This window comes from Macaca thibetana, chromosome 3 (assembly GCF_024542745.1).
Source record: "Macaca thibetana thibetana isolate TM-01 chromosome 3, ASM2454274v1, whole genome shotgun sequence".
NCBI classification, from domain to species: Eukaryota; Metazoa; Chordata; class Mammalia; order Primates; family Cercopithecidae; genus Macaca; species Macaca thibetana.
The window spans coordinates 150905222-150924463 of NC_065580.1; the positions used below are offsets into that span (position 1 = coordinate 150905222).

General features: G+C 45.9%; 1 protein-coding gene across 3 annotated transcripts in view; it reads left to right on the forward strand.

The window, feature by feature from the left end:
- The window catches only part of MCM3AP (minichromosome maintenance complex component 3 associated protein), a 53520-nt gene extending 34691 nt beyond the window's left edge, over positions 1-18829 (forward strand). For all 3 annotated transcript variants that reach the window (XM_050784320.1, XM_050784321.1, XM_050784319.1), the window contains exons 21-29: positions 524-677; positions 5337-5595; positions 5818-5915; positions 7646-8036; positions 9140-9397; positions 9931-10060; positions 11993-12199; positions 16643-16793; positions 18537-18829. In XM_050784320.1, the coding sequence (XP_050640277.1) occupies positions 524-677; positions 5337-5595; positions 5818-5915; positions 7646-8036; positions 9140-9397; positions 9931-10060; positions 11993-12199; positions 16643-16793; positions 18537-18695 (1807 nt within the window). In that variant the 3' untranslated portion in view covers positions 18696-18829. The remainder of the gene's footprint in view (positions 1-523; positions 678-5336; positions 5596-5817; positions 5916-7645; positions 8037-9139; positions 9398-9930; positions 10061-11992; positions 12200-16642; positions 16794-18536) is intronic.
- The last annotated feature ends 413 nt before the right edge of the window (positions 18830-19242 follow it).

A 19242-nucleotide genomic window follows, 5' to 3' on the forward strand; every position in this document is an offset into this window, starting at 1 on the left:
GAATGAGCCAGTTCCAGGAGTGCCCCCTCCTCCTGCCCAATTAAGAACAAGTAGAAGCCGGGCGCAGTGGCTCATGCCTGTAATCCCAGCAACTGGGGAGGCTGTGGAGGGAGGATTGCTTGAGCCCAGGAGTTTGAAGCCAGCATGAGCAACATAGTGAAACTGAGTGAGACTCTATAAAAAAATGGAAGAATTAGCTGGGCATGGTGGCCCATGCCTGTAGTCTCAGCTACTGAGAAGGCTGAGGCAGGAGGTTTGCTTGCTGCGGTGAGCCAAGTTTGTGCCACTGCACTCTAGCTTGGGTGACAGAGCGAGACTCTGTCTCAAAAAAAAAAAAAGTAAAAGATCGTTGCTCCATTTTAAAATGACAGCCTGTTTTGTGCAAGTCAGCTGCATAGTAAGATTTGGTATCTATGGACGTAGGTCTGTGTGATATTTCTCTTTTCCTGAAAGTCTTTATAATTCAAATTTAGAGTTAGATTCTTCAAGTGTTTTATTGTTGTTATTTTTTTTAAATCTGTAGAATTCTAGCAAATTGGTTAAAAGTCAAGTTCATGGGAGATGAAGGCTCAGTGGATGACACATCCAGCGATGCTGGTGGGATTCAGACGCTTTCGCTTTTCAACTCGCTTAGCAGCAAAGGGGATCAGATGATTTCTGTTAACGTGTGTATAAAGGTGAACTATAATTACTTTGTGTTTACTTCTGTGTTTTCATTACTTTCACTTACTCCCAGATATCACTGGAACCATGCAAATACTGCTTATTCCCTAATGTGGTTTTGAAAGACTGTGGGAGGCTCAGAAGCAAGTATTATATGTCTCCGTACATGTCTTTTAAAAAATTATTTTTTTAAGCCAGTCAGATTTAGCAGGGGGCACCACGCCCAGCCTGCTTCTTTACTTTTTCTATTTTAATACTATATATTGGATTTCCTAAATGTAATACGTACACAAAACTTTTTAAAAACGAGGAAATGTAAAAGAAGTATGAAGATGATGATAAGAACCATCCATGCTTTTGCTATTCTGAGGTAACAGTAACTTCTTGGTGCAAAATTCTTCCCTTTTCCTGGGATTACAAAGTCACATTTCATTTGCTGGAAATTAGTTTACTGTTCCTATTACCTTCATTTTCATTTTTAATGAAAGTAGCACTTCCATGTACTTAAAAAGAAGTCAAATAATGCCACATGATTTAAAACGAGACATAGCTCCTCCTTCCTCTCTTAACTCCTTTCTTCAGGGCCTCATTTTTCTCATGTTTCCAGATTACGCACTTACACAGCCGTTTCTAAGTTTATCCATTTAAATGTTCTCTGCTGACTTCCCATTAATGTAAATGTATTAGTTACCTTACTCCTAAGTAACAAATTACCCCTAACATAGCAGCTTAAAATAAGTCTGTTATCATGGTTTCTGTGGGTCAGGAATCCAGGTGTAGCTTAGCTTGGGTCCTCTGGCTGAAGGTTTCTCACAGGTGGAAATCAAAATGTTGGCTAGGATTGCAGTCTCATCTGAAAGCTTGACTGAAGGGTATCTACTTCCCAGCTCACTCTAGTGAGCTTGTGTCATGTGGCCAAAGACTTCCTCAGTTCCTGCCACATGGGCCTCTCCCCAGCTGACAGCATGCCAGCTGGCTTTCATCAGAGTGAGCAAGAGGTGAGCCCAGATGGAAGTCTGAGTGTGTTGATGACCTAAACTTAGAAGTGACATCCTGTTGCTTGTTGGCTTCTGCCTGTCAGAAGTGAGTGGCTAGGCCCAGCTCACGGGGCAGGAGATCACACGTGGCCATGAACACTAGGTGGAATCAGGGGGACCCTCTTGGCGGCAGCATACCCTCACCCTCGGTACAGCGTGGCCTCTTGTGCCATGGTCCTGCTCAGCCTTCCACGTCTTCCCGGGATAGCTACACTATCACTTTGTATTACTCCAGTGAGTGGGGTCATATTTTGATGGCTCTGTGACTGCTGTTTACCTCAGAACCAGTAGTGTTCTATAACCACAATTATTTTTTTCCTGCAAGAAACAGAGTTGCCTTATTGTCTTACTTAACATAGTTCTCTTCATCTCTTTCATATAGTTCTCTTCATCTCTTTCATTTTTACTGGGGGGTTGTATATATCTCAGTAGTTTTCCAAATGTTCTATCACTTCACCTGATCCATGTTCCCTCTGTTGGGAACCCTGATCTGTGGGCTGGTCTCCAGGCAGCATGTGCGTTAGTGCCGTCATTATGAGCACATGTCCCTGTTCCTCCACCTGGAAGCTCTGTGACCTTGGGCAAGTTCCCTAGTGTCTCTGCCACCTGTGTGTGGGTACTGTTACTTCTTATTCCTGTTTTACTCAGAAATGGTAAAATAAACTACCCAAGCCTGTGCAGGTGCTGTCTGGTGGAGATGCTCATCTGGCTCTTGCGGATAAAGTCAGTGCACACGCAGACTGCATAGGACAGTGTCTGGCACAGGCCAGGTGCTTGCTCAGTGTTGCCATTAGCAGCAGCTGCTGCAGTAATTTTTTCTTGGTTCAGCCCCTTGTTGGATGGTATATGTCATGGGAGGGGAATTTTCTGAGTATTTTCCATTATGAAAATGATTTTATTCACAAAATGCCTTAGGCTGGGGGAAATAAAAAGAAAATGCATTTATTTTGACATTTGCTTCATAGTTTAGCTACATTTGTAGAATTATAGGTAGAAAATTATTTTCCTGGCCACGCATAGTGGCTTATGCCTGTAATCCCAGCACTTTGGGAGGCCGAGAGCGGATTGTTGTGAGTGCAGAAGTTCGAGACCAGCCTGGGCAACACGGTGAAACCCTGCCTATAAAAAATACAAAAATTAGCTGGGCATGGTGGTGTGTACCTGTAGTTCTAGTAGCTTGGGAAGCTGAGGTGGGAAGATTGCTTGAACCTGGGAGTTCGAGGCTGCAGTGAGCCATGATCGCGCTATTGCACTCCAGCGTTGATGACAGAGGGAGACCCCGTCTCAATTAAAAAAATAAAATTATTTTCCTTCCAGTTTTGTTCCACTGTCACCTAGCATCCACTGTTGCTGTACTCTTCCTGTTCCTTTCTGTGTGGCCTGGTTTTGTTGCTCTATGGAAGGCTTTTCTCTCTGTTCATGGCGTCCTGAAGATTCACTTTGTTATGCCTGGCACTGGACTACCTTAACTCACTGTGCAGGGCTTAGCAGGTTCTTTCAGGCTAGAGACTCCTGTTTCACTTCTGGGACATTTTCATGTCTTTATGACACTCTGTCTTGTTTCTGTTCTCTCTTGAGCTTCTATTAGATAGATGTTAGACCTCAATTGATCCTCTGAGTTTCTTACCCTTTCTGTTCTATTTTCAATCTCATCTCTTCCTACTGTGATCTAAAAGATTTCCTTGACTTTATTTTCCTATTGTCCTACTGAATTTTTTATTCCATGTGTATTACTTATTTCCTCTTTATTCTTATGACTTTTTCATAGCATCTTATTTTTCGGATGCATCATTTTATCTTCCCAAGGAAATTAGGGTTTTTGGGGTCTAAGTTTTCTTTGGTTCATGTATTACCTGGTTCCTCTTTTTTTTTCCTCTTTGTTATTCCAGTTTCTCTCTTTTATGTTGGAGCCCCTCTTCATATGCCTTACCCAAGGCTGTCTGTCTATATCTGAGTGAGGCCCTAAAAGGCTAGCCAAGAAGTTCTGTGTTTGGGGCGGGGTGGAAGGTAGCTAAATGGCAAGCCAGCCTTTTTGGAGGGACTCCCAAATGTCTGGATCTGGATGTCTGTTCCCTAGACTGTTCAGTTTTTCTGGAAAGGACTTGTGCCATCTGCTTTCTGGGAAGCTGCTGGTATTCTCAGGGTAGGGTCAGGAGTGGTTTGGTGCTGAGTCTCTTCCACTGTGCCTGACCATGGCCCTACATCTGGGTCCTCTCAGGACTCCTGTTCAGGGGCCCAGGGGGACTGGTTGTGCATAGAGGTTGCCTGCAGTGGTGGGTGCCAATAGGGCCAGGCTCTGAACTTCACCTTTGGCTCCTGGTGTCTTCAGGGCCTGGGTATACAGGGCTTTTGCAGGCTTAGTCAACCTGACTCCTTACACACTGACACCTGCAGCCTTTAGGTATGGCATCCTCTGCTTCCCTAACACAGGGATTGGTCACATCTATTTGCTGCTTTCTAGAAATGTATCAGAATCCCTCATCTGCTGCTGGCGTGCCTTCCCTCTTTCTATTATTATGGGCTTATATTTTTGTTTATTTTTGTAGAAATGGGATCCTGCTATGTTGCCTAGGTTGGTCTTGAATTCTTGGCTCTTGGCCTTAAACAGTTCTCCTGCCTTGGCCTCCCCAGGTGCTGGGATTACAGTCATGAGCCACTGTGCCTAGCTTTAACTGTTTTTATACCTGTTTAAGGTTAATTAAAATTATAGTAATATGGTCAAACACAATTGTAGCTGGGGGCTAAATTACCTGTTGACCTGGCTGTTTCTTGCACTAATTCTGTTGCATTAATTCTCATTTTTGTTGCTGTGAATTTAAAATATGAACATGGGGTGGGTGCGGTGGCTCACGCCTGTAATCCCAGCACTTGGGGAGGCTGAGGCAGGCTGATCACTTGAGGTCAGGAGTTCGAGACCAGCCAGGCCAACATGGTGAAACCCCGTCTCCATTAACAATACAAAAATTAGCTGGGCGTGGTAGTGGGCCCCTGTAATCTCAGCTACTAGGGAGGGTGAGGCAGGAGAATTGCTTGAACCCAGGAGGTGGAGGTTGCAGGGAGCTGAGATCGTGCCACTGCAAACCAGCCTGGGTGACAGAGCGAGACTCCATCTCAAAAAATAAAAAGTAAAATAAAATAAATAAAATATAAACTCGTCTTATATCTGAAGGGCAGATATAGAAATTATTTTTCTAGTGTGATTGTCCTCTGAATATATGAAGAAACAATGTTATTTGACATTTCCTTTAAAAAGGGATTCTGAAGCTGGGCATGGTGGCTCCACACACCTGTAATCTCAGCTACTCAGGAGGCTGAACCAGGAGGACTGCTTGAGCCCAGGAGTTCAAGACCAGCCTGGGCAACATAACAAGACCCCTTCTCAAGAAAAAAAAAAAAAAAAAGGTTGGGGGGAGTCTTTGCTAACCGTTGGATTTAGGGAAACGGGTCAGGAATTAAAATAACTACAGGAAGTAAGATAACTACAGGGTATGCCCAGCCGTGCCCTTGGAGGCCTGTCTGGAGTACAGTCAATATTTAGTGCATGGAGAGCTTCGGCTGCACTTGCTCCGGGGTAGACCAATCACTGCTGATGCGTCCCATAGTGCGTCTCTCCTGATGATCTTGATGCTGTTGCAGGTGGCCCATGGCGCCCTCAGTGATGGTGCCATCGATGCTGTGGAGACACAGAAGGACCTCCTGGGAGCCAGTGGGCTCATGCTGCTGCTTCCCCCCAAAATGAAGAGTGAGGACGTGGCAGAGGAGGACGTGTACTGGCTGTCGGCCTTACTGCAGCTCAAGCAGCTCCTGCAGGCCAAGCCCTTCCAGCCTGCACTTCCTCTGGTGGTTCTTGTGCCTAGCCCAGGAGGGGACGCCGTTGAGAAGGAAGTGGAAGATGGTTTGTGAAGGAAGTCTCGTTTATGAAGCAGCATTGTTTAAAAATGGGTGGAGGCCCTGGGTCTGAGGATGGTCCAGTAGTTTTGGGGTCAGGAATCACTGAGACAGCAACCCCTATGGTTACTGTCCACTGCAGGACTGCGTGCGGTCAGCACAGTGAGATGTATTAGCAGGTGTGCTAAGAGCAGAATGCGAGTGACCTTCATCTGTGTCTCTCTTAAAGGTCTGATGCTACAGGACTTGGTTTCAGCTAAGCTGATTTCAGATTACACTGTTACTGAGATCCCTGATTCCATTAATGATCTACAAGGTTCAACTAAGGTAAGGTTTCATCATTTTTAACGGTCTGTCAAGATATTTTTTTTCCCCTTTTGCTGTATCTTGAATTGAGCGTATATTAGCATTTGCATTTTTTTTTTTCTTAAGAAACAGGGTTTTATTCTGTCACCCAGTTTAGTGGCAAGATGATAGCTCTCTGCAACCTCAAACTACTGGGCTCACACAATCTTCCCACTTCAGCCTCCCAAGTATATGGCACTACTGTCGTGTGCCACTGCGCCTGGCAGCAGTTTTATGTTTTATACAGATAACTTTTTAAAACATAAGCAGAAATCAAAATAAAAGATAAAATTTATCCACGGTCCTGCTATCTGCAAATTAAATTGTTTATGTAAAATTTTTTAGTGTTTTTGTTTCTGTGAATTTAAAATATGAACATATATCTGAAGGTCAGATACAGAAATTGTTTTTCTTTTTTTTTTTTTTTTTTTTGAGACGGAGTCTGGCTCTGTCACCCAGGCTGGAGTGCAGTGGCGCGATCTCGGCTCACTGCAAGCTCCGCCTCCCGGGTTTACGCCATTCTCCTGCCTCAGCCTCCCGAGTAGCTGGGACTACAGGCGCCCGCCACCTCGCCCAGCTAGTTTTTTGTATTTTTTAGTAGAGACGGGGTTTCACCGTGTTAGCCAGGATGGTCTCGATCTCCTGACCTCGTGATCCGCCCGTCTCGGCCTCCCAAAGTGCTGGGATTACAGGCTTGAGCCACCGCGCCCGGCCAGAAATTGTTTTTCTAGGGTAATTGTCCTCTGAATACGTGAAGAAATAATGTTATTTGATGTTTCCTTTAAAAAGGAATTCTGAAGCTGGGCATGGTGGCTCCTCACACCTGTAATCTCAGCTACTCGGGAGGCTGAAGCAGGAGGACTGCTTGAGCCCGGGAGTTTGAGACCAGCCTGAGCAACATAGCAAGACCCCCTTCTTGGCCAGGCGCGGTGGCTCAAGCCTGTAATCCCAGCACTTTGGGAGGCCAAGACGGGTGGATCACGAGGTCAGGAGATTGAGACCATCCTGGCTAACACGGTGAAACCCTGTCTTTACTAAAAAATACAAAAAAACTAGCCGGGCGAGGTTGCGGGCGCCTGTAGTCCCAGCTACTCGGGAGGCCGAGGCAGGAGAATGGCGTGAACCTGGGAGTGAGCCGAGATCCGGCCACTGCACTCCAGCCTGGGCGACAGAGCGAGACTCTGTCTCAAAAAAAAAAAAAAAAAAAAAAGACTCCCTTTTCAAAAAAAACAAAAGGGCAGGGGGAGTCTTTGCTAACAATTTAGAGAAAGAGGTGCCAGGAATTAAAATAACTATAGGAAGTAAGATAACTATAGGGTGTGAAGACATCTTGGCACATAGTGAAGCTGTTAGTCCCTTCCAAAAAGGAGAAGACTCCATTTCTGTGCATGGTGAAGGGGATATCCAGGGCTAGTCTCCTGAGGGTGTGGGCGCTTCCACGGGGCAACCATGCAGGTCACACTCCTCCTCAGGCCAGATGGGATCTGGGGGCTCTCTTTAGTGCCCCTACTGGACATGTCTCCTGAGCCCTAGAAGGCTTAACTCAACTGCATAGGACACTTCTGTTCCCCTTCCTACCACAGTTGAGAGCCCAGTACTCTGGTGTTACCTGCTGTGGGCAACCTTGGGGTATCAAGCCCTTTCAGAAGGCTGTTTTTGAAAAACAGTGTGAACTCTTCAACCAGGTCTCTTCTGACTGTCTTTGTTCTCAGGTTTTGCAAGCGGTGCAGTGGCTGGTTTCCCACTGCCCCCATTCCCTTGACCTTTGCTGCCAGACCCTCATTCAGTACGTCGAAGATGGGATTGGCCATGAGTTTAGTGGCCGCTTTTTCCATGACAGAAGAGAGAGGCGTCTGGGCGGTCTCACTTCGCAGGAGCCTGGCGCCATCATTGAGCTGTTTAACAGTGTGCTGCAGTTCCTGGCTTCCGTGGTGTCGTCCGAACAGCTGTGTGATCTGTCTTGGCCTGTCACTGAGTTTGCTGAGGCAGGGGGCAGCCGGCTGCTTCCTCACCTGCACTGGAATGCCCCAGAGCACCTGGCGTGGCTGAAGCAGGCTGTGCTTGGGTTCCAGCTTCCGCAGATGGACCTTCCTCCCCTGGAGGGTGCGTGCTCGTGCTGGGGAGGTCTGGTGGGTGGCTGCAGCCAAACCTCAGGCTTCCTTCTCAATGTAGTAACCATCTGGCAGGTGTTGGGCACCAGTGTGAGGGCTGCATGTCCACCTCCACTGGGCACATGCATGTCTCCATGCTGTGCTCGCCTGCACCTTCCTTTGGGTTCACGGGCCAGAACAAGCTGGGTTTTGTGGAGTGGGGGCTGTTAGCCTTTCCTGACCAGCAGAGCAGTCCGTGGGGGTTCACTCAGCCTCAGGAGGAAAGTGACAAGTGGTACTGGGAGGAACACCAACCCTGATCCTGTCCTGCCTGCCCCGCAGGGTCCCTGTTTTCAGAACAGACAAGCCAGGGGCAAAGAGCATGGGGACCATGTAGCCCTGTCCCCAAGCCACGGCCCTGGCACTCGGTGCTGATTTAATGTTCGTTTTTTGTCAAAGAAGCCTTGTTCTGTGGCTCTGGCTATGCCCCTGTTCCTGGCTGTCTTTGGGCTGTTTTGACACAGATCCTACAGGCCATCTGGCTGGCTCAAGCCCAGTATGGCATATGGGGCTGCTCCTTCCCATGCAGTCAGAAGGGAATGAGCTGCTTATCTGGCAGAAGTTGTGGCATTAGCATAGACACTCCCCTTTGGGCCTCAGGCGCCCTTCTGAATTGTGGGGTGTGGTCTGTAGTAGGTCTAACTTATGCTCTTTATTGAAAGAACCCAAAGGGAAGCAAACCACTCAGCACAAGCCCTCAGTGCTGTGGCTAGGTTGGGGTTCCCCAAAATAAGCTAAGACCACTTATACCAGATTCATCTGGGTGCTTGTTAAAATGCAGATTTCCTAGGCACAACCACAGGCCTGTAGAGTCAGAGCTTCTGGGTGGACCTTTACTAGCAACACTGTTAAGGGGGACTGTCTGCATCCCTCACCTAGACCCTGGGAATAAGCTGCTCTTCCCTCAACAACTGTGGTTCCGCTATGGTTAGAAAGCAGACTTCTCAACTTGACAGTTAGTTGCCTTCTCCTAAGAAAATGTAGAGTTAAAAATGTTTTCATGTACATTTTCACCCTTTGGCCAAACCTGTAACTAATGAGGCACTTTCCCCCTAGCCCCCTGGCTCCCCGTGTGCTCCATGGTTGTCCAGTACGCCTCCCAGATCCCCAGCTCACGCCAGACACAGCCTGTCCTCCAGTCCCAGGTGGAGAACCTGCTCCGCAGAACCTACTGTAGGTGGAAGAGCAAGAGCCCCTCCCCAGTCCATGGGGCAGGCCCCTCGGTCATGGAGATCCCATGGGATGACCTCATCGCCTTGTGTATCAACCACAAGCTGAGAGACTGGACGCCCCCCCGGCTTCCTGTTACGTCAGGTAGTTAGAGCTTGGTGCGATGGGATCAGCTCCTCACGAGACTTTCCTGGTCTAGTTTCTGCAAAGGAAGATGTTTACTTGATGTTGCTGCTTTTCTTTTGGGTTCCTATCCTTCCTTTCCTTAGGACTTCCCTCTTCAAGTGAGTGACCTAAAAACATTGAGACAAGCTAGGAAGGTTCTGGTAGAGCCTGAACTCACCTCCCTGAAACAGGCCCCCTAGGGTGGCTCTTAGAGAGGATTTTGTGGCTTTTGAGTAGTCATTACTGGCCCTGCCAGTCTGGATGTAAGCCTGTCTGGACTTTGAGTGATGCATGGACACTGGGAGCCTATTTAACCCAAGTGTGGAAGTCACATAATTGTGTGACTTTAATCAAAGGGCTTGCACTTAAATCAGTGAATTTAAGCACATGCCACCTGTCGCTCTAATAGTTGTACCTGCTTTTGTTTTTGTTTTTTTTTTTTTTTTTTGAGACAGGAGCTTGCTATGTTGGCCAGGCTGGCCTCTTTATCTGTTTTTGTATTGTTTTCTCAGAGGCACTGAGTGAAGATGGTCAGATATGTGTGTATTTTTTTAAAAACGATTTGAAAAAATATGATGTTCCTTTGTCGTGGGAACAAGCCAGATTGCAGACGCAGAAGGAGCTACAGCTGAGAGAGGGACGGTGAGGTTCATGTTCAGTATGTTTCTGTTTCTTGCTAAACTGTATTTTTCTTCCAAAGTACATAGAAATTAATATCCTACATGCCAAATCCAGTCCATTGTGGACAGACTGTGACAAAGCCTCAAGGAACAGATCATTCCCTGCAGTAGAAACTGTTCTAGAGCAAAGTTAAAAGCATCTCACTTCATTTATCAGGCGAACCTGACCCTGAAACCATACCTAACCAGGAGAGCACAGCTGACATTTCATCTCACTTCCAAATCTGGTTCCAAAGCACAGTACCTAAAAAAGTCACAAGTATGCTTTCTCCCAGGATAAACAATAACAGTGAAAATCTATTAATGTAATTTGTTCCCATAATAGAAAAATAAGTGGTAATTTTAGCAGGTGTTGAAATACATTTCTTAAAATTAGTACCCATTCCTGATAACATTTCTTTATTTTGGGTAATTTCTTTAGCTTGGGTAAAAAAAAAGTCCTAACTTGATAAGGCTACCTAACATAAAACTACCAAAATAGAAAAAATACATGCTTCTTGGTAGAATATTAGGAATAGTGGAATCAGAACCAGCCTGTTGTCCCGGCTAGTATTCACTATTGTCCTGGAAATCCTGACCAGCAAAGGGATGTGGGATAGACAGGTACAAATACTGAAAGGAAGGGGAAACTGTCATTTCCAGACAGTACAGTTGTCAGTCCAAGATAATCAACAGTCAAGTCCATAGAACCATTCTGAGTTCAGTAAGGTGATCAGATAGATCCACAACATGTTAAAAAAAAAAAAAAAAAAAATTCTCATTCACGACAATAAACCCTTAACATATGAGTTCTCGGGGCCTGTATGTACAAAGGAAACCTGAACCTTTGAGGTTCAGACTAGGTTGTTGACAGGATACAATGCTGTGAAGATGTCAGTTCTGGTACTGAGAAGTTCTAAAATTCATCAGGATAAAAACATATACAGCAATTGCTGAGCAAGTTTTAAATAAGACGGCCGGGCGCGGTGGCTCAAGCCTGTAATCCTAGCACTTTGGGAGGCCAAGACAGGCAGATCATGAGGTCAGGAGATCAAGACCATCCTGGCTAACACGGTGAAACCCCATCTCTACTAAAAAATCCAAGAAACTAGCCAGCCAAGGTGGTGGGCGCTTGTAGCCCCAGCTACTCAGGAGGCTGAGGCAGGAGAATGACAAGCAGGGGGCGGAGCTTGCAGTGAGCTGAGATCCGGCCACTGCACTCCAGCCTGGGCGACAGAGCGAGATGCCGTCTCAAAAAAAAAAAAAAAAAAAAAAAAAAAAGACTAACAAGGTTTGCTTTGCCTGATACCAAAACATATAGTAAAGCTCCAGTACTTGAAACCATGAGGGGATGCCAGAGTAGATGAATGGATCAGAATAAAGAGTTGGAATACGTGACAAAAGTGTTACGCCAAATTATTGAAATTAGTGGGGAAAGGACAAACATTGGCATGTGTTTAGAAAAAAATGTCAGATGCCCTCTTTCTCACTATTTGTAAACATTACTTCCAAATGTATCCAAGAGCTATCTATAAAAAATAAGGACCTTGCCAATACTAGGGAAAAACAGAATCTGGAACCCTAGGGTGGGAGGCAAGACATGAAGCAGAGAAGCTCCAAAAACCTGGCTGCCTCGTGAGAGCAGAGACTTCCAAGAGGAACAGGCAGTCTCAATGCCTCTGTGCATAAGGGTCACTACAGTGCAGGGGCTGCCTTCCCTCTTTGCCCCACTCCCTGACTTGATGGAAGCTTGGAAGTAGGCATGGGGCCGGCATGAGCTATCCCAGGAGAGCACATGAGTCTGAGGCACATGTTCTTACATGTTAATGCACATGTGCAAATGTATCTACATGCTTTACATGATGCTGTAGAAATATTTTCTTGACCATAAGCATTTCAAATCATGTACTTACAGTTTGGGAATAAAGCCTTTTCATCCTTCTGCAAACAATTTTCCCATACCATTGCTTCACATGCACCGTAACTGGAAGAGGAGCACAGAGTGTGGCCGAGAGGGGAGGATTCCCCGCACAGAGGATCTCATGCGAGGAGCTTCTGCTGAGGAGCTCTTGGCGCAGTGTTTGTCGAGCAGTCTGCTGCTGGAGAAAGAGGAGAACAAGAGGTGAAGCCCGCTTCCTCCTAATTCCTGTGTGTTGTTTAGTCTGCTTTATGCTGTGAGGGGAGACTGGTTATTGCTTGATTGATGTAAGACAGCCAGGATGGAGAAGGGAAGGTGGATTATTAGCAACAGTTTTAGTGCTGTAACTATTTAAAAGCTCTTTGAAGACAGAAGCAGTGCCCTAGATAGTATGTTTTTAAGTGAATTTCATTTATTATTTATTTATTATTTATTATTGAAAGTCAGTGTTAAGTTTTTGTGGGAAATTCATGTGGTTAAGTCTACTCAAAAGATGGTGAGTGCTGAACAGTATGGCTGGCCAGAAGAACCCTGCCCTTGGGAGCCTGAGGCATTGGTGGATGATCCCATGCTTTGAATGGGCAGGAGCTGGGGCAGCCCCTCCTCTGCATTGCCCATTTTCCTCCTTCCCATGTATACCTTTCCTTTGCTTTCATTTGATGGCCATGTTTACCATTTTACTGAGAAGTAGAATCAGGAGTAAGGGACCTTCTACAGGTTGTCCTCTGCCTTCCCTGCCCTCCCAGCCACATCCAGCATCCTCCCTATATCCCCATCCTGACCCCTCTTGTTGCTGGAAAGGAACCATGCAGCTCGTAGTCAAAGTCAGCCCTTCCCTGGGCTGGGATCTCATCTCCCACCTACCCAAGGAAATTCATTCAATGAGTATCCCTCTTGTGTTACCACCCCTCCCCATACTAGATGGTGCCCATCAGCAGCACACAGACATGAAACATGCCTCCCTGTCTTGGCCCCATTTCCCTCTTTAGCCACCACTTCATGTTTCTGCCCTCTTAATAGTAAAACTCCTCAAAAACGCTTGTGATACTCACTTCTCCAGCCTTTCCCGGTCTCCTACAGTTGGCTCAGGGCTGAACATGACCATGAACCCCAGTCCCTGGTAGCATCCCATACTTGATCCTCCCCTCCTTGCTCCTAGGATGTCCGTGTCCCCCTCCTGCCCTGCTGGATCCTCCTCATCCCCCAGCTGCCCCCCGGATTCATTCTCTCAACCTCTCCTGTGCATCATCTGTACCTACTCCTCAGAGATTTCATCCAGTTCCATGGATTTTTAAATAACATCACTATTCTGACAGCTCCAAATTTGTATCTCAGACCTCTGAACTCCACACTTGAACATCCTACTGCTTCTTTGAAATCTTCATTAGACATCTATTGGATGTCTAGTAGCGACTGCAAAGTTAACATATCCCAAATCCAGTTCCCAGCTTTCTTCCAACCAGCCTCTTCCTTTGGTGGTCCTCTGTTGATGGTGGCTCCATCCTTCCAGCTGCCTAGATCAAGTGTGTTGGAATCATCCCCTCACATCAGCCCATTCACATATCCTATTGGCTCTATTGAAAATACATTCAGAATTGGACCATTTGTTATGACTTCCTTGGCCACCACCTGGCTCAAGCCAATCATCTTCCTTCTGGATTATTACAGTAGGCTGTAGTTTAGTCTTGGTAGACCTGGTGGGTGCCTTTCAAGTGAGTTAAGATGGAGGTCATGTCACTTGCTTGCTCACAGCCTCTCAGTGGTTTCCCTCTTTCACCTTCATTCAAAGGCAAACTTTACAGGGGTGGCCAGGGCCCTGAGTGATTTGCCCCCATTTCCTCTGACCTCCGCCCCTTCCTTGAACGTGGTAGGCAGCTCACAGTTGGGCCTTTGAGTTTGCTGTTCCTGTTGCCTAGGACTGTCCAGCCCCCTCCATTCTCCCCAGCGTCCCCACTGCTGATCTAGTACTCACTTCAGATCTCTGCTCAAATGTCTGCTTCTGTTAGGCCCTCCTTGCCCATCCCCGACCTTCTTGTTTCCATGGCTCTGCTTTGTCTTTCTCATCTTCAAACCATGTTTCTCTTGTTATGTGTCCTTGTCTGTCTCTCCTCACTAACATATAAATTGCTTAGGGCAGGGCCTCTCTTTTGTTTCAGTGCAATATTCCTTGTACCTAGAATGATGCCTAGCATCTGGAGGAGGCTTGATGAATATGTGTTGGAAGGGTGAATGAATGTGTCTGATTTCTAAAATCAATCTCTATAATTTAAGTGGTTTGGGATAAGATTTTTTTTTTTCCTTTTTATTAGATAGAGTCTCGCTCTGTTGCCCAGGCTAGAGTGCAGTGGCATGATCTCGGCTCACTGCAACCTCCACCTCCCAGGTTCAAGCAGTTCTCCTGCCCCAGCCTCCCAAGTAGCTGGGACTACAGATGCCTGCCACCACGCCTGGCTAATTTTTGTATTTTTAGTGGAGACATGGTTTCACCATGTTGGCCAGGCTGGTCTTGAACTCCTGACCTCAGGTGATCCACCTGCCTTGGCCTCCCAGAGTGGTGGGATTACAGGCATGAGCCACTGCACCTGGCCAAGATTGTTTTTCTTGAAAAGACAGGTATATGGAAGTAGACAGCTCTGGAGTACGTTAGGTGGCAGTGGCATATTATCTTGAGTAAATTTTAAACTATAAGCAGCAATCCACACATTTGGAAAACGTCAGAAGAATTAATTATAGATGCATAAAACCAAGGTAAATTAAATAAGATAAGCCAAATAAGACAATTACAAGTAATGTTAAGTAACACATAGAAGCAGTTGTTTTTGGATTAATGCCACCTTTTTCTTTTTTTTTTTTTTTTTTTTTTTGAGATGAGTCTCGCTGTGTCGCCCAGGCTGGGGTGCAGTGGCGCAATCTCGGCTCACTGCAAGCTCCGCCTCCTGGGTTCACGCCATTCTCCTGCCTCAGCCTCCGAGTAGCCGGGACTATAGGCGCTCGCCACCACGCCCGGCTAGTTTTTTGTATTTTTAGTAGAGACGGGGTTTCACCATGTTAGCCAGGGATGGTCTCGATCTCCTGACCTCGTGATCCGCCCGCCTCGGCCTCCCAAAGTGCTGGGATTACAGGCTTGAGCCACCGTGCCCGGCCTTTTTTTTTTTTTTTTTTTTTGAGACGGAGTCTCGCTCTGTCGCCCAGGCTGGAGTGCAGTGGCCGGATCTCAGCTCACTGCAAGCTCCGCCTCCCAGGTTCACGCCATTCTCCGGCCTCAGCCTCCCGAGTAGCTGGGACTACAGGCGCCCGCCACCTCGCCCGGCTAGTTTTTTTTTTTTGTATTTCTTAATAGAGACGGGGTTTCACCGTGTTAGCCAGGATGGTTTCGATCTCCTGACCTCGTGATCCGCCCGTCTCGGCCTCCCAAAGTGCTGGGATTACAGGCTTGAGCCACCGCGCCCGGCCACCTTTTTCATTAAATATAAATTGGAATTGGATTTATAAATTAAAGGGAAGTGTTTGTTGTTGTTGTTTTTTTTGAGATGGAGTTTTGCGCTCATTGCCCTGGCTGGAGTGCGAGGGTGTGATCTCGGCTTACTGCAATCTCTGCCTCCCGGGTTCAAGCAGTTCTCCTGCCTCAGCCTCTCAAGTGGCTGGGATTACAGGCATGGGTCACCATGCCTGGCTAATTTTTTTATTTTTAGTAGAGATGGGGTTTCACCATGTTGGTCAGGCTGGTCTTGAACTCCTGACCTCAGGTGATCTGCCCACCTTGGCCTCCCGAAGTGCTGGGATTACAGGCGTGAGCCATTGAGCCCAGCCTAGTTTTTTTTTAAAATTAAGCTTTATTATAGGAAGTTATTAAATTTTTAATAAGTACATTTCTGCTTCTTAGTTGATGTAATAACTTAGTTATATTCTTAGTAAAAAGCAAAGGCTTAAGGCTGGGTGTGGTGATTCCTGCCTATAATCCCAGCACTTTGGGAGGCTGAGGTGGGCAGATCACTTGAGTTCAGGAGTTGTAGACTAGCCTGACAATACAGCAAAACCCCGTTTCTACAAAAAAATACAAAAATTAGCTGGGTGGCATGTGCCTGTAGTCCCAGCTACTTGGGAGGCTGAGGTGAGAGGATCATTTGAGCTTGGGAGGTCAAGGTTGCAGTGAGCCAAGATTGTGACACTGCACTCCAGCCTGGCCAACAGAACGAGACTTTGTCAAAAATAACAATTAAAAAATTGGCCAGGCACAGTGGCTCACTCCTGTAATCCCAGCACTTTGGGAGGCTGAGGCAGGTGGATCACCTGAGGTCAGGAATTCAAGACCAGCTTGGGCAATATGGTGAAACCCCATCTTTATTAAAAGTACAAAAAATTAGCTGGGCACGGTGGCACGTGGCTGTAATCCCAGCTACTGCTACTCAGGAGGCTGAGGCAGGAGAATCACTTGAACCTGGGGGGCAGAGTTTATGCTGACCTGAGATCACACCACTGCACTCCAGCCTGGGCAACAGAGTGAGACTCCATCTCAAAAAAAAAAAAAAAATTAAATTTTAAAAAAGCAAAGGACTAAAAAGTTTTTAAGTATATATAGAAGATTAATGAACAATAGTTAACTTCCTAATGCTCAAATATTTTTGAATTTATTATATATTGTTTCAGGTTTGAAGATCAGCTTCAGCAATGGTTGTCTGAAGACTCAGGAGCATTTACGGATTTAACTTCCCTTCCCCTCTATCTTCCTCAGACTCTACTGTCTCTTTCTCACGCTATTGAACCTGTGATGAAAACATCTGTAACTACTAGCCCACAGGTGAGAAGTATACATTTGGCATTTTACATAATAATTAAAGATTGAGAGAATGACTGGGGAAAAAAAGTAGTATCATGATTTATCTATCCTATGATGTTATGACCAACAAATTATTAGCTCAAATTAGACCTTTTCTTAAACTTTATCCATATCATTGTTATAGAGACCCAACTGATTTTGAGTTTCTGCCTATGGAATAAATGAAGAATAGAAAAGAAATATTCTTAAGAACTGAGTAAGACCTGTAACTGTGTGCTGATGTGTAGTTAAGGGCATTAAGGTGATGACAGCAGCTTCTCTTGGAGCACATATTGTCCAAGCTTCGGCATTACCCAGACCTCCCTTCTGGGATTAATTTTTCCTGAGGAAAACTAATGAATGCAGAAGGTAAGCTCCCAAGTCAAGAGCCTCACCCAAGAGTGTTCAAGTAGTGAGTGGTCAGGGTTGCTTTTCAAAGCCAGATCCAACTGGCTCCAAAGCCTAAGGTCTTTTTACCTTACCATTCTTCCTTCAGTGGTTAAAGATGCAGAAACAGATTTTTCAATCACAAATATGAGCCACTGAACAGGTAAAAACTGTGCTCCTGGTCTGGCTTTAGGAAGCCCTTCAATAGGGGAGAAAAGCAAATTAAAATAACTTACTGTTTCCATTCATCAGTTGGGCAAATACTTTAAAAATGTTCATGCTGGCCGGGCGCGGTGGCTGAAGCCTGTAATCCCAGCACTTTGGGAGGCCGAGACGGGTGGATCATGTGGTCAGGAGATCAAGACCATCCTGGCTAACACGGTGAAACCCCGTCTCTACTAAAAAATACAAAAAACTAGCCGGGTGAGGTGGCAGGCACCTGTAGCCCCAGCTAATGTACTCCCAGCTTCTCAGGAGGCTGAGGCAGGAGAATGGCGTAAACCTGGGAGGCAGAGCTTGCAGTGAGCTGAGATCCGGCCACTGCACTCCAGCCTGGGCGACACAGCGAGACTGTGTCTCCAAAAAAAAAAAAAAAAAAAAAAAAAAAAAAAAGTTCATGCCCTTTGAATTATCAATTCTGACCTGAAGAATTCTGACCTACCAGATATTCCCTAAAAATTAATGTATAAAAATGTTGACTGTAGCATTAGTTATATTGTATAAAAGTAGAAGCAATAAATGTTTGAAGATGGGAGTCTGATTAAACAATTATAATACATTCACATGATAGAATAATTCACAGCCCTTGATGATATTTTCTAAAAATGACTGGCTGGGCGCGGTGGCTCATGCCTGTAATCACAGCACTTTGGGAGGCTGAGGAGGGAGGATCGCTTAAGCCCAGGAGTTTGAGTCCAGCCTGGGCAACATAAAGAGATCTCATCTCTACAGTACATAATTAGCCAGGCATGGTGCTACATGCCTGTTGTCCCAGCTACTCAGGAGGCTGAGCTGAGGGATTACTCGAGCCCAGGAGTTTGAGGCTGCAGTAAGCTATGATCATGCCACCGTGTTCCAGCCTGGGTGAAAAATGACTGACACTGGAAATTGTTCATGATAGAATACAAAGGCAAACAGTCTGTATGCAGATACCAGCTGAATGTAAGAGCTAAATGAGGCTGGAAGGATGTACAATGGGTCATTTTTTTTTCCCTCTGTAAAAATAAATGACTACTCAGATGAAGTTTCTAACATGATCCAGATCTAGTTTCTTCACAGAGAATAGGTCGTGGTTTATTGACATTCCAATACTGTTTAGTTTCTTTTTTATTCAAATAGAGTGACATGACGAGGCAGCAACTGCAGCTGTCAGAGGCAACAGGAACATGTCTAACCGAACGGCTAAAGCACCTGGAAAGGCTGATCCGGAGTTCAAGGGAAGAGGAAGTTGCCTCTGAGCTCCATCTCTCTGCGCTGCTAGATATGGTGGACATTTGAGCAGCTGACCTGTGGGGAGGGGGTCTCTCCCAAAGAGTTTCTGTTTTTACTCAAAATAATGTTATTCTCAGATGCTTGATGCACTGTTGGAAATGTAATTATTAATCATGCAAATAAACCATTTAAGTGTCAAAGTCTCCCAGTTTTTCATAATGAAAAGTTGTTGCCCCTGTGTGACCTCTTCAATATTCTCCTATATTCATGACCACCTCAGATTGTCACCCACCAGCATATGCTCTGAGGCAGTTTGGAGCTTACATTTCCATGTGTAACAGGCAATTCATTCTCTCAGCAGTCCTTGATGTGCCAGACATCAGTGATGCAGAGATAAAGAAAGACACGGCCTTTGCCTGCTAAGCCTACCCAGCTTACATCCAGGAGAGTCAGCAGGTATTTATGTACATAATTCTCAGAGAATGTGCGTGAGGCGTGGGCCTGAATTGGTAGCAAGGAAGAAACAGAGGATGGAACAGGGTCTGGTTGGGTAGAGGAGAAAGAATTCCTGGAGAGGAGTGCAGGGGTGTAGCTGGGGACAGTGTACTTGACA